The 15553-nt window shown below is 45.5% G+C and overlaps 1 protein-coding gene across 6 annotated transcripts in view; it reads right to left on the bottom strand.

Moving 5' to 3' along the window:
- Window positions 1-1397: 1397 nt before the first annotated feature.
- Window positions 1398-15553, bottom strand: part of LOC117582985 (segmentation protein cap'n'collar) — a 38034-nt gene continuing 23878 nt past the window's right edge. For 5 of the 6 annotated variants that reach the window (XM_034271112.1, XM_034271111.1, XM_034271110.1 and 2 more), the window contains exons 4-9: window positions 13557-13636; window positions 12914-13489; window positions 6987-7478; window positions 6839-6926; window positions 2705-3948; window positions 1398-2643 (exon numbers count right to left, since the gene is read on the bottom strand). In XM_034271112.1, coding sequence (XP_034127003.1) covers window positions 2257-2643; window positions 2705-3948; window positions 6839-6926; window positions 6987-7478; window positions 12914-13489; window positions 13557-13636 — 2867 coding nt within the window. In that variant the 3' untranslated portion in view covers window positions 1398-2256. Of the gene's footprint in view, window positions 2644-2704; window positions 3949-5804; window positions 6196-6838; window positions 6927-6986; window positions 7479-12913; window positions 13490-13556; window positions 13637-15553 lie in introns of those variants that run through there. The other variant, XM_034271116.1, reaches the window with a different exon arrangement.

Below are 15553 nucleotides of genomic sequence, written 5' to 3' on the forward strand. Positions count from 1 at the left end.
TAGGGGTGGTTGTTGTACAACAAAAGCAACAACCAACTTGTTTGTACAACAATAGCAACAACCATTTTTTTTGTACAACAATAGCAACAACCAACTTTTTTCTACAACAATTGCAACAACCCATTTTGTGGTACAACAATTGACCGTGTTTGTTTTTCTCCATTATTTGTGGGCCGATCGAGGCGTGCGACGACTTCCTGTGATGGGGAAGACACCCATGATTTAGAATAGTCCTTTTCGGTGCCAATCGTTTATACTTTCGACGATCTAATGATGATGAAATCCCAATCTGCCGTTCCATACCTAGAGATTTGACTGCATCTAAATATTTCCCCAGATACCATTAAAAACTCGATTAATGTTGTGTATTTTTTTGTAGTTTCTTTCTTTAATTTTGACGTTCTCTTTGATTAGCTGAGGGAAAGTAGATCGTTTTTAAAGCATACAAATTTCTCATATGATACATTCACATATATTATACATACATACATACATATATAGAAACATACATAGGAGGTATAGGCTGGACAAACGCATGCTCAGATATCCTTGACTTTTAAACAGGAGTACAGAGCACTGTACAGAGCTCGACCTGATGTCTAAAGACACTTTTTCTCCGATTCTGATGTTAATAGAATATTCTAAATTATTCCTTTTTTCTTTTTGTATTTTGTTTTACGTAGTGGTAGTACAATAGTATTTTAGTTAATTAGTTTAATTTCAATGTACAACAAATAATTTCGCATTTTGTAGGTTTTATTAGTTGATCGAGAAGCTGCGCATTTTTAGTGTTTTTTGTATAGGGTTTTCTTCCACTTTGGGAAGTAACATTCAATATGCGTGGAATTCATACAACAATTTAAAATACATATTATGCCTAAATGTTTTTGTTTCGTTTGTTTACGCGTTGCGGATCTCTGCGCTTGGGTTGATATCATACTCGTACTCGTGTGTATGTGTGTGTTGTGTTTATCGCTAGTTTAAAGTTAAACTCTTTATGCGGTAGGACACTTAAGAATATTAAATATTAATATCTCTTAATTGATTATCAACTAGGGGCGCCCAATGCCAGGACACCACAGTTCCAGCAGATGCAGTTCCAGGACCGTCCGGCAAGGGCATTAATGTGTTTTACTTCCTTTTTGTAGTACGTTTTTGTACTCTTTTTACATTGTTTTTTCTTTAGTTTCTTTGATGGTTTTTTTGTTTTGTTTTTCTTTTTTCGCGTAGCCTAGCCGCTTGTTTAGTTAATAGTTTAACTAAGTATAATCTATGTATTTACAGATGCTACAGTCTAGGCTAATTTGTGTTATGTTTGAGTTTTTAATGGGCTGGATAAATGCCTTACAATTTTAGTACGATTTACAAATGTGTGTTTCTGTTTGTGTAGACCTCTCTCGCTAGACTAAAGCGTACCACTAGGCTTACGTCTAAGTGTCTTACGGGTGTAGTCCATCAATATTTATCAACCTTTACATTTGTTTTGTTTATGTTGTGTTGTGTGCTGCTGTTTCTTATCAACTATTTTATACATTCCTCGATCCTACCATCTGTGTTTTTCATTCATATTTTACAATCTATTATTATTGCAATTTGTAAACGGTTTAACCATCAAATATTGTTGGACGACGCGTTGATGTTTGTGGATGTTGTTGGATGATAGACGATGTATGATCATGCGATTTACAAATTCATTTCATGCCAGAAGGGGCTTGGACATTCTCTTCGTTTGGCGACAGAAATGATTTGGTTTATCACAAGTAATGGTGTATTGGGTAATGGTGGTGGTACATATATACGATTTGAAGACGGGCTTCATCCGAGCAGAGACCCCCAGCGGGAGACGCTGCTGAAAAATCCATTTTAATTCATTAAAAAATAAATAACAATAATGCTGACTAAAAGAGTAAAGCATAAATGTGTGGGGGAGGGTGCTGAATGCGGGATGCGATGAAGAAGTAGGTGCAATGCAAGGGGGGGGCAACGAATGTTGCCAGCAACACGTTGCAATTGCAGCAGGGAGAGCGCACCACCAGGTCGCGCCACAGCCACAGCTCAATGATCATTGACTGCCAAATCAATCAGCAATCATCAGTAGCACAGGTAACTGTTGTTGAAAAAGTCGTAGCGGTAGTCGTACTGCTGCTGCGGATGCTCGGAACGGTGCTCCTGCTGCTGTTGCTGCTGTTGCTGCTGCTGCTCGCGCTGAAAGTTAGTGAACCAACTCGTTGTTGCGGCAATTCGCAACAGGTATTTTCATTCCTTGTGATGCTGCTGCTGCTGCTGCGATCCTCCTCCTGGCTGCTGCGACTGATGCTGATGGTGATGCTGCGACGACTGCTGTTGCTGCTGCTGCTGCTGCTGCAGATGCGGTGGCATCCTGGCCACGTGCTGGGTCATGGCTGCGTCCACATGCTGCGGCTGATGGTGCTGGCTGTGGTGGCCCCCATGCATGGGCGGCGCCAAGGGGCCATGCCCGTTCAGGTTACTCGTGCCGGCCGAGGACACTGCACTCGAAGCGGCAGTTGCCGTGCTGTTGCCCTCGGACTTGTCGCGTGGCAGCAAATACACCGAACCATCGGCAGCCTGCTGCAGACTGTAGTCGGCCGGCGAGCAGGGATTGCCTTCAGGATCGCGCAGATACTACAATAACAATAAAAAGTTAGCTATTGTTTTGAATATAATTAAGAGGGGAAAGACTCACCTGGAACACGTGACGATGGAGCATTGCAAACTTGTTTGAAATGCGCTTGCGCTCTCCCTCCAGGTGGGCGCGGTCCTGGCTGAGCTGCGTCTTGCGCTTGACGACCGCATTCACCTCATCCTCCAGGGAGAGGATCTGATCCAGCTTGCGCTTGCGGCAGTTCTGCGCCGCCACCTTGTTCTTGCCACGACGACGAATATCTCGGATAAGGGACAACTGGTTCTCGCTCAGGTCGTATTTGGACAGGCGCTCGTTGAACTCGTCCATCGGCAGATTAATGATGTCCTGCACACTGATGGGTATGTTCAGGGAGCGGGCGCGCTTCTCGTCGCGCGTCAGGTGCTCGTCCTCCGCGGTGGCGGCAGCAGAGCTGCCGGCAGCCGCCTTCGTTGCGTTCTTGGTGGCCACCAGGGGCTTCTTGTCGCGCGCCTGGGGTCTGGGGAGCGAGCCACTGCTCTGGGGCAGGGAGTAAGTGTGATTCAGCTGCACCAGGTCCTGGGAGGTGCGTGGAGGTGGACGAACCCCATAGTCGCCGGGGAAGTTGCTGCTGGCCCCCATGCCGTAAGCCTGCTGATGGTACTCCTTGGAGAGAGCCGGCCCCATGGCGCCGGTCTCGCTGGCGCTGTTTTGCGGCAGGCCGGCGATTCCTCCGCTAGCCATGCCTGCGTATCCGGCATCGTACTCGTACTTGATGCTCTGCGGCTGCGTCTGGGCCTGGGCCTGGGCCGTGGCCGGAGGGGCTGTGGGAGGCAGGGCGCTGGGAGCCTGCTTGTGGGGATCGCGCTTGCCATAGAGCTGGTGTTTCTTCTGGGCCACCGGCGGCTGGCGGGTGGCTGTGCTGATGCGTGAGTTGTTGTAACTGAAGTCGTAGGGGCCTCCGTACTTGCCCTGGTGGTAATCCTGGGCCGAGTCACTGCCCTCGCCCCACTCCCCGTCGGAGAGGGACGGCACCCTCTCGGAGCCCATCGAGCTGACGGCACTGTCACTGCTGGCGTCCAATCTATCTGTTCCGCCCTGAGTTGCACCTCCACCGCTGGCCAGGATATCGGCGGTCATGCCAACCGACGAAGCGCCACCGCTCATAGATGACACACCGCCGCCGACGGAGGAACCGCCATTAGCTGTGCCGTGATTTCCAGGGACCAGCTGTGCGGTGCTGGCCGAGTGGCTGACATGTCCGCTGCCGGTCAGCCCCAGGACCGAGGAGTTGTTGCTGGTGCTGTTGTCCACCATGCGACAGAAGCCTATAAGGAAACAGAAAACGTAATACCTTAGTGATAGTCTCTTTAATTTAAGAAACATTGTTCCTTGAGAGATTTTTCACTCCTAGCGGCAGGAAGAAATGAGGAACTCTCATTCGATTACGCAATCGGAACCAAACCAGTTCTTCTTCTGGAATCAGTGGCTGTACCTAACCTACATATGTATATCTGTATATTTCAGGCAGAAAAATCTACTCTTTCTTCGATTATTTAGCACAGATTTACGACCCCGCATCCGATGGACAATGCGATTCGTGGCGGAATATGAGCCGCAGTCAGTGCCAAAAGTGTGCAGTCATTTTCCATATTTCAGTCGACGACTTATCTTATCAGGCGATAAGAAATAAATATACATACATACATTAAACATGCTCGTGGTTCTCTCAACAACAGGTCCCTCTCTCTCGCTCTGCGCTATACATTTTCACATTGCGAAACAAGCAAAAAGAATGGTTCTTCAACGTCAGATCAAAGTAATCTTATCGTGAACCGTGTCTGGGGGGTTCTTCCAAACGAAAGAGGTACACACATACATACATACATATGTACATAACTGTACGTAAAGATTGCATTCTCCCCCACTCGTATATTTCCACCACTTGCACTTAATTAGTCAAATCAATTCGTAAGCTGATTAGGAGGGGCTGCTGGCTTATATTATTTAGTACAACTGCCTCATCAGCAAGGTCAAAACCCATAAACATTGATGACTTGACAAAATATGACAGCAATTAATACAGATACACCTCGTGCATTATACATATGTATGTACTTAAATATGTATGCATTTTCATGTGTACGCACTCGAGAGCAGGACAGCTGTGAATGTTCGAATGCATCGGTAGCGGTTTGCGTTAACGTATACAACGTAAGATTCCAATAAACATAACGGAAACCATAAAGATAACCGTTAAAGCCAGAGGCAGAGCACGACACGTTTCATGATGAGCGAAAAAACACACAACACTGGCGCAAAACCGAAAATATAAAAAATTGCAGCTTTGGGGGTAGACGACTTTATACCCATTCAGATCAACTGCCACTTATTTTTCATATGTGGTGTTAGTGCTAATATTCTATCTACATATGTACGTGTTTTCCAACTTATGGACAGGTTTTAAAGAAGAAATCTATATGCTGAAGCGGATCAACAATAAATACTTATGTGTATACTTATATACTAAGTAGATAAATGTATGTATCCTACATCCGCAAGGGTATACCGAGTGAGAATGTCTTTGTTTCTCAAAATTGCGATAAATGCCTATGCAAACACGTAACCCACTAACGATTTGGCATTCCTAGTCGGAGATATTGGCAACTATTTCTAACCTCTCCCTCTGTTGCGTTTTTCTCTCTCTCTCTCTCTCTCTATCTCTCTTTACTACCATTCACTCTTTAAGCTTTTTTTTCTTAACGTTCTTATTTTCTGTTTCGAAAACGATGACTCAGCAGTTTAAAAATAGTAAACAGCAAACAGGCGGGCGGCAGCGATAGAGACAGCGACGGCGACAGAAAAAAAAACTTGCTGAGCGAGCATTAGGCAGCGTCGACGTCGAAGTCGACAGAGCGAGATAGGGAGGGAGGGAAAGAGATAAACGGAACGTTCTTATTGCTGATATCAGCAGAAGCAGCGCGGCGGCAGCGACGCCGCAGCAGCACAAGATCGCCGTGCGGCATGACTAATGAAAAAATTGTTACGCGGCCAATATTTCGAATGGGCTTTTGTGCTTTTTGTTGCTTATGCTGTTCTTTTATAAATAACCACCCGCCCATCCACCCACTCTACATATGTATGTTAGCATAACACCCAACCTGCAGCGTGCTCTCACTCTCACCTGTTGGATTTTATCCCGTTTTTGTATACGCGCCGAGAGCGATCGAGAGTTTCTTTTATTCGGATGCGTTACCCACGCGCGTCATCAACCGTTCTAAATTCGTTGTGCATTCATACACACACACAGAGGCAAAATAAGCCAGGCGAGAGCGCGAACGTGAGGAATAGTTATCTTTTATTTGTGCCAAATGCGTCATTAAATCACTTATTAAATTATTTACGCTAATTATATTTAGTGTCGATACGCAGCACGTTGTCTCTACGTAATAGATTTTGTTATATTTTTTGTTAGATTTATATTATAACTTTTTTGTTTCATTTATCGTTTTCGTCGGCCACTAATATTTACTTTACTTTTGTTCGTGATTGTTCGGATTCGAATGATTTGACTTGACTCTCTGCGCGCTGCTGCTGCTCTGCCGCGCTTTGCTCTGTTCTGTTCTTGTCGCTTTGCTTTTCTCCGACTCTTTCGCGCCCATTGGGTGTCTGCGTATGTATGTGTGAGTTGTGTGTCCGCAAAAACGTACGAATTATTTGTCATCCGAATCAAGCGCGAAACCTGAGAGCGATCGAGAGAGCGAGACAAAGTTCTAATGTTGTGTGTGCTTATCACACAAGAACTCGGGCAACGGCAAAAAATGTTCTGAGTGTGTGTGAGAGAAGGGAGGTTTTGTCTGTTGCTATTGTTATGTTCTCGGACTGCTCATTTTTGCTCATTTGCTCATTTTTGAGCTTTGAGTAGGTAAGCTTTATGCGATCTGAGAGAGTGAAAGCTCTAACATTTGACACGACTGTGCGTTTCTGTGATAAATTCGACTCAAAAGCTTTGTACTTTGCGTTTAGTAATTTTTTAATATAAACATCATCTTTTGAGCACGAATAAAATATACTCTATTTACTATTCGAGTATCCTATACAAAAATGAAAACTTTTGGGTAAACTATGACAAACTTTGTACTCTAGGGAAAAGGTGGCAATGCCACTCAGTACATGTGAAGGTAATTCTTGTTGATTGGATATGCTGGCTGTACTTACTCTCGTTCATGTCCATCAAGTGCAGATCCTCATCAGTTAAGAAAGAGTTCATGAAGCCATCCGTTTGATTCATGTCCGAGGAAGTGTTCTGTTGAAACGATAGTTCGTTTAATAATCGATTCAATACCAAAGATCGATCACCACTTACCGCGTAGTACATCATGTCGTGCTCCATCTTGTAGGCATTACCGGCGGCGGCCGCTGCGGCAGCGGCTCCTTCGGCCTCGTGGCTGGAGTTAGTCAAGTGCATGCTGGAGGTGACCGCCGATCCGATATTGTGCCCGTAGTGGGGCTGTCCGGTGGCGGCGGTGGCGGAGCAGAGGTCGCCCAGCGGCGCATTCGGGTGGTGCAGCATGGCCGCATGGTGTGGCGGCGGCGGCGGTGGAGGGGGCTGCAGCGGAGCTGTTGCCGGAGATCCGTACTGTCCGTGCTGTCCGGGTACTGGAGGGATGGGACCACCGCCGACGGCGGCGCCGTTCGAGGGACTGCCTTGGTACGAGTAGCCGGGATAGTGCGGATGATGGGGATAGGGCGGCATGTCCGAGACCCCGCCCACCATGCTGGGTATGGGACTGAAGTAAGTGGCAAAGTCCTGAAGACGCTCCATCGACACGCTGCGGTTCAGGCGCTGCATGCGGCTCTGCAAGAAAGAAGAGTGCCACAGAGTGGGGGACATTGATTAATACGTTGATCCTTCTTTATCGCGGCCTATACAGCTGCTGCTGTGTTGTGTTGATGTATTAACAAGGTGAGAAGGGTTTCGTTCCGTTCCGTTCCATGATCCAAGCTCCATGCTCCATACTCCATGTGCTGGCATTATGGAATATGTATCAATAAGCGATCAATCATCATCCCAATGCGCCACGAAATTCCCCAGAAATCCGAGACTCTCGTACAACAATAAACAAATTTCGAATTGCGCTACAAGTAACAATGTCTGAGATACCCCCAGACCCCTGCCTGCTGCCTGATGTAGGGGATGTAGGAGAGTGAGGAGGTGGGTAAGCCAAAAAACGTGCACAATGTATCAATCCGGCGATTTGGTTGCTGGTGGGGGCCCACAAGAGATCGATCAACATGAAATTGAAATAAAGTTTCGTATCTTTGAAATTGACAAGTGCTCTGGGATACCCAGGGCCCACAGCCAGAGGTCTCTCTCTCTCCCTCTCTCTCTCTGTTTCTGTGTCTGCGTCTGGGCCTGTCTTTTATTTTATTATTATTTTTCCTGTAAATATCTTTGGTGATCGACAGGCCATGCCACAGTGAGATCGTGAGACGACGACTCCAACGACAACAACTAAGACTTCATTAGGATGCCTTTTGTTATTGTTAATTATTGCAGGGTTTTATTTATTTGCTTAACTAATTCCCAGAGACAGAGACAGAGGCAGACCCCAGAGCCCTCAGAGATCTTTGCATACTTCCAGGAGTCTGCGCATGCGTGGGTGTATGCTGTCAGATGTTCCCCCACTTATCATTAAAGCACTCTACTACTCACTTCACACACACCGATTCCGATTACGATTACGATTCCGATTCCTCTTCCTTCTTTCTTTGCGATCCTTCGCTTCCAATTTGTTAATGCTAAATGCAGGGTCCGACCGCAATTAAGATCTCTCAGAGATACTCGAACACGGGACTGACGTTGATGCTGATGCACTTTGACATTGACATTGCAGCAGAGATACAGATCATCAGATGCAGAGTAGGTGTCAAAGAAAAAGCCGAAACGATGCCGATCGAAGCAAAATTAAATTCCGACAAAAGCGAGTTATTTTTTATTTTTTATGGTGGATCGATCCTTTGCGCGTTGAGGCCGATCATTGACTGACAGTAGCCAAGGCATCGTCGCACACACCGACGGATGGATGGATGGATGGATTGTTGCTTTGATGCACTTCTCGATGTGTGAGTGAGATGCTGTGCAAACAACCTGCCTCTGTATCTGTGTGAGTGTATCTAATGAATGCTTCAACACGCTCCTGTACCGCAAACAGGTATGTGCCCAGCCGCACTTCAGGTAGGAGACGGAGACGGAGACGAGACGAGCATTGGGCGTTCACTTCCAGCCAGTTGCAGCAAGCAGTCAACTATTTGTGTGTATCTTATGTATCTTTGTATCTGAGTGTTTGCTGTATCTGTGTGTGCGCTCTCGTGTGTAATTTGAATTGTCACTGTCGTGTCATTAACTTCTGGTGTTAGCTGTGGCCACAGTCACAGCCCAAGCCCATTGTGTGCTACGTTTCTCACACGCAAACACAAAATCCAACTCCCAACTTAGATACGGTAGCCGATCTTCCAATCTCTCTGTGCCTCCATCATCCATAGCCATATGTGTAGCGATCTGATGTCTCTCTGCTTTTGTGTGTGCGGAAGAATCTATTTTCTAAAATCTTAAGGTCAACCTCAAGCGTGACAAAAGTGGGTCGGAGAGGAGGAGCAGACAGAGCAGACAGAAACTCCTTCGACAGACATTCGAGTCCTTATAGATTCTCGTGTGTAAAACCCTGCTTATGCAAGAGTTCTACAATTTCTACATAAATATGGAAGTTTATTCAGTGAAAAGTGGACCCCCTCCTTTCATTTCGATTTATTTCAAATTCAATTCTGGTACTTGAAAACACTTGAAATATATTTATTGTAACTGGTATGGTAGATGATTCATAACTCAAACAGAATAATGACTGTGAGAATCATTAAGCGGAATTGCATTTGAAATTACTGAGATTTTTATGCCAAAATTAACTTGTTGAGTGCATTTAATGGGGAATAGTTTGTTATAAGTTATTAATGTTCAAGTTTTTCCCTAAAATGTGTCTACTATGAAACAATAAATTTGATGAATGTAGCTACAATGTCTGTTCAGACTTTAACAAGAAGTCTCCCACCCAGCAATGGAATCGAAGGGGAATCACAGATCACCAAAGATCTCCGTCAGCTAGCGTTATAGATTGTTCTTTGGTTTAGTTTGTGTTTGCAAACTGTGAGTATACCCCTTCCACCACTGTCTACCCCTTCTATTTCCTCCTAAAACACCTCTTGCTGAGCCCCCTTCCAGGTATATACACTTGATACAATATTTTTTGTCATTAACTTGATTTATGTGTGTGCACAAAGCGAGTTATAAATCCCATGACAGCTTCAAGCTCTGAGTCTGCCTGCCGCTGCCCCTTCACCTCTTCCGCGTCTGCTCCATCAAATTGTTTACATAAATTGAATTAAGAAACTGAGCAAAAAAAGAGGCAAGAGTACGAAGAAAAACAACAGAGATGCTGTAAAATAATTAATAAAGTTTTTTCGCTTCTGCTGATGCTGTTGCTGCGCTGATTTCAGCGTTAAGCTTTTTGTAAATATTTAAAATTCACATAATTAAAGCCGTGCAAGGCGATTAGGAGAGGGAGAAGAGAGGCACAGAGCACGATGGCAAGGGACAGACATTAAGAGCTGCATTTTTTGTGTTTCTTCTGTAATTCGCGTGCGGCGCTAAATGGAGATTTAATTGCAGGGGCTACTGCTGGGCTCCCTCCACAGATGCAATCAAGTCGGGGGGCGCCATGGCAGTGACAGGGGGATTGCAGCGTTGAGACGGCAAGGTGCCACCGAATTCAATAAACACTTTGACGGACGGCCCCCTGTAACAGCCACTGCCGCATGAGGAAAAGTCAAGTGGCACATTGCCTGCGACACAAAAAAAGAGACACATAATGAGAAAAAAAGCACACAGCAAAGGCAAATAAGAAAAGAAAACTTACTTTGGGGGCAGTAGCTTCAGATACCCTTAAGCCTATCAACATATATGCGTAGATTTGATATTGATTTTGACGAAACTTTGCAGAGCTGTGAACTAATACTCTGAAATATCAGAACTATTCAAGAATATGTTAAATGTCGAACACGCTTTCCTAGCACACAATAGTTCAAAATTAAGATACCCTCTGACAACGAAGGGTACACAAAATCAACAGCAACAAAAGTGTCCGGTAATGAATGGAAGCGCCGCTCCTCCCTCTTTGCTGACAGAGAGAGGAGCTTAACCCGTGTGTGCAATTAGCTGTAAGGTGGGAGGCAGAGAGCGAGAGAGAGAAAGGTACAGGGACAAAGACAACGCATAGGCTATCAGGAAGTTGGCAGCACAAACATTACATAATGATCCGCGACGACCGATCCCAGATCCACCTGATGGATCATTGATCATTCCACGCTGGGACGCTGGGATCAAAGGGAATCAAGCAGCAAGTGAAAAAACAAAACCCTATGCTAATGACACATTCTGTTTAACAGTTAGTACTCCTAGAGACAAGACACAGAAGAGAGGATTTAGCCAACGCACTTCCTGCGAAGAGCGAAGATGCTATAAGATCAACAGATCATCTTGCTCATTAAATGGCTTTGCCGCAGAGAAACAGCCGAGAAGAGACAACCTGCTGCGCTTTCACAAAAACTGCGACGCACCACATCAAACGGAACGGAAAGGAACGGGATTCTCCAAGTGCGGTGTCTAGGGTTAATCCTCCTCATCTGCAGACGGCCGCCGCACAGCAGAACAGAGATGCTGCTACCGCCAGAAGGGAGAAGAAGAGACTTTACGGTAATTTGTCACTGACTTCGTGACTGCTTGGACGCCTCTCGCTCGCTCTCACACACTGTGTTCTTGTGGCCATTGTTGTGGTCTGTGTCGTGTCAACTACTCATTCACTCACTCTCTCCCTTCACTGTTGGGCTGAGAGAGAGAGAGAGAGAGAGAGAGAATTTCATTCAAGGTGCTACTGTTTGTAGTTGTTGTTGTTGTTGTTGCGCACTTGTTTTGAGCTCCGATTTTTGGTGGCTTAAGAGAGCAGAAAACTCAAATAATTCATGGAAAGCTAAGCTTTAGAACCCTAGGTCTTTGAGGATTAATAACAGATCCTTTCTAACCAAAAGTTGTGTAATATTCGGACAACAAGAATAGAGGGAAGGGTCGAGAAATAACACCAAGAAAAAAGTTGAGTTTGTGCAGCAAGAGCATAAGAAAACCAAGATGGAAGACAGACTTAAAGCTAAAGCAAAACTCACATACGCACATAAATAAATATATATATGTACATACAGCTGTACATACGAGTACCTGTAGGTACATACATACACATATATTATTTTAACGTTGCTCGCATTCGACTCACAAGCACAATTTTCGTTGTTGGACGGTTGTTGTTGTACATTTTTGATGAGCAGTTACAACAAAGGCAAAAGGGAAAAAATCCGTCAGAGGCAGACAAGAAGAAGAGAGGCCAAGATTGTTGTGGCTTGATTGACGAACTTGGGGAACTTGGCTGGAAACGGAATAAAAGCGGTTAACAGAGCGACGGAGAATACAGAGGAGAGGAGAGGAGAGGAGAGGAGAGGGCAGCACATGTACAACCAGATTTGAAGCTTTTGTACAAACAACAGCAAGAGCAATAGCTCCTCCAGCTTGGCTCAAGAGAGCAAAAGCAAGCAGGGGAGACCCAAGATCAAGTGCTCCAACAAAACAGTGGAAGACGAAGAAGATTCTCTGTGGTGTGGGGTGGAGTGGAAACCACGTGAAGCATTCAAAGGGAGAGAGAGAGAGAGAAGAAGAGGCCCTCGACAAAAGCAAAGATTGAAGCACAACAAGAACAAGAAGAGGGAGAACACACAAAAAGAATACGAATAACGAAAGCCATGTGCAAAAGATCCTTGAATTATCCAGAAACCAGGGGCGTAGGATAAGTTTTCATTTTAAAAACTATTCAAATTTAATTGATAATTCGATAAATATGTGCGATAATTGTGCAGAAATATATGTCAATCAAATAAGTCCATCACCCTCGACCAAAAAATGTCTTGTGAGCCACTGACATCCACATACACCTTTACAGAATATCACATATGTGTGTGTATACCCCATGTTCATACACATTTAGAGCGATCAACGGATGGCAGCACTTGAATCGCGCGCATCCGCATCAAATTATAAATAAATATACACATCTGTCTGCAGTCCGTAGTTTCTCTCGCTCCCCAAAGGGATTACGATCAATGCATTCCTGCTTGGACCTTGTATGTTCTGATGCCTACCTGATGATGGCCATGATGGAATCCAGCGGCAGCTGATGGTTGGCGCTGGAAGGCGCTGCCTTGGGCACTGCCCACGCTGCCATAGTTGGCGTTAGCCTGCTGCACGGCCCGCTGGTGGGCGGCGGCTGCAGCAGCGGCATGGTGGGCATGGGCGTGGTGGTGGTGAGCGGCAGCTGCCGCGGCATGGTGGTGGCTGTGCGGATGCGCGTGGGGGTGGCCGTGGGCATGGGGATGGCCATGGGCATGGGGGTGGTGATAGGGCGGTGCCGTGGATTGCAACATCTCGTCTAGCTCCTTCTTGGCGTCGTCATCTAAGTCAAAGAGCGGCGAGCCCACGGAGCTCTGCAAATCCTCAAAGTCGCACAAAGGGGGAAAGTCGCTCGAGTCGCTTTGGTCGCTTTGGTCGCTGCCCGTGCTGTTGTTGCTCCTGCCGTCTGTATTGATCTTTCGCTGCTGGACAGCAACTCCTTCGGCAGTCAACAAATCCTCACCCGTCTCGGAGGTGATCTTTGGCGATTGATTCTCGTTCAAAGCGGCAGCAGCCTGCGATGTCGAAGCAGCCGGATCGTTGCTTAGCTGCAGAATTGGGGAATTGGATTAAAGTATTTTCTAAATGTGTTCTCCAAGGGTGGAAAAGACCTACCTCGTCTTCGAGGCTTGTGAATTCAGAGAGCTGGAGCACGTCGTTCAACAGCTCATCCAGGGGCAAGCGGATGTATTCACCTGTGGAGAAGAAAGAAAGACGAACAGAACGTTAGTTGGAGGTTCTTTCTAACTTTCCCAGTTCCCAAGAGTTATATTTCGTTGTTTAATGTTCCAGAGGTCTCTTCAATACGTGTCTTGCACACACAAAATGGCATTCCCCTTGGACCCAAACATGATTATTGTTTTGCAATCAGAAGCATGGAAAATATACAAAAATATTTTGATCATTTGAATAGGATTGCTCCTGGCTCCTGTCCCCTGGAGCTACCTTTTCCATTTCCCCAGAGGGCGATCCATTTTCTGCTCTAAGAAATTGACCCACCAAATCTCCTGGGGCTCAAAACAGTAGCAGTTTTTTTCCTGTGGGAGCCGACAGATCACAAAAGATAGACAGTAACTAAAGTCCGACTGTGGAGTGGAATGGAGTCGAGTGCACGATGATCATTAATCATAATCATACAAACGTGATCTCTCAAAGATCTATCTCTCACTCCGACTGACGGAAGCAGCTGAAAAATATTGCAATAAACGAACGAGATTTCCCTACGGGGCCTCCTCCACCACTCTCCCAGCCGATGCTCGATTGCTCTTTAATTAATGATGGGTTATGACAGCCTGAGAGATAACTCCAAATACTATCCCTAAACATTGGCTAAAGCTTCCCCTCTGGGTGTTTAGTATTTATATCAGAACAATAGTTTTCCTGCATAAATATTGATAAAAGTCAAATATTTGCATTGGGAAAATTCGGAGGAAATTGAGGGGTTTCTTCGATTGAATGCTATCAGAAAATGACTACTTAACATCGGCAATCGGCAATCGGGAATCGGGTGTATGGAATGGGTGAGGAATTCCAAGAAGAGGCCCAGACCAGACGTGGGCAAACATCTAGATAAAGTGTAAAGGTAAAAGAGGGCGCAACTTGGCCCAAAGGAAAGAAAGATAAAGACTGACTCAAGTGCTGCGACGACGACGACGACGACGCCTCACGACCTTTGGCTTGGCACTTGAGTTGGGTCAAACAAAAATTAGAATAAACATTCCCAGATGGCTCCGGGGGAGAGAGCTGAGGAGAGGAGATCTGGTTCTTGGTTCTACCAAAAACATTTTGTTATTCTTACGATTGGTTACAAAACCACCAGCACAGCCACATTCCCTGCCCTGTGTTCTTCCAATTCCAATTTCAATTCCACAACCATTTTGGGTCTATTCCAATGTTCTGGCCATGTTTTTTTTTTGGTATCTCTGGGCCTGTTATTTTAGGAGGGTTCTGCCTCGTTTTCCTTTTGGTAACAGTTCGTGGCCCGTTGGTTTATGTTGTCGTGTGGGTTTTCCGCTGTCCGTTGTCCGTTGTCCATGGAATCGAATGGTTTTATTTTTTTGTTTTGGGAATTGTTTGCTTATCGTTTTTGGTCTTTTGGGCTCGTTCGCTCGCTCCTCGATTGTTTGTCTCTCACTTCGTTTCGTTTCGTTTCTTTTGCTGTTTTGGTTCGCTCGCATTGTGGCTTTAACCACCAACGAAAATATTATTTATATCTGTTTTGTTTCTACCAGAAACTGTCCACCGTCCGCTGTGTCCACTGTCCGCCGTCTGTCACCAGCAATTAGGCGACACGAGGTGTGAGCCCTGGTCAAAAGAGCCGTTGATGGGGGCCCCCAGCAATTGTTTGCTCAATTGGTTAGACAAGAAAGAAAAGTATGGGCTTTATGGGCTACCTTTCAGGATGTGTACAGGAAGGAAGGAAGGACTGCAGTCCCCCGTAATGGAGCCGCTAATGGGGTTGATTGAACACTAAACACCCGACGGCTACTTGATATTTACCATACGATATGAAGGGGTGGTATTTACACAGATTGAGAGTGGCTAGTTCACACATTTATGTGTAGATACGAGTAGTGTTTGCATAGATTATAGACCTAATCGAAGTTTAGGAG

Source organism: Drosophila guanche, unplaced genomic scaffold (genome assembly GCF_900245975.1).
Source record: "Drosophila guanche unplaced genomic scaffold, DGUA_6, whole genome shotgun sequence".
In the NCBI taxonomy this organism is placed as follows: domain Eukaryota; kingdom Metazoa; phylum Arthropoda; class Insecta; order Diptera; family Drosophilidae; genus Drosophila; species Drosophila guanche.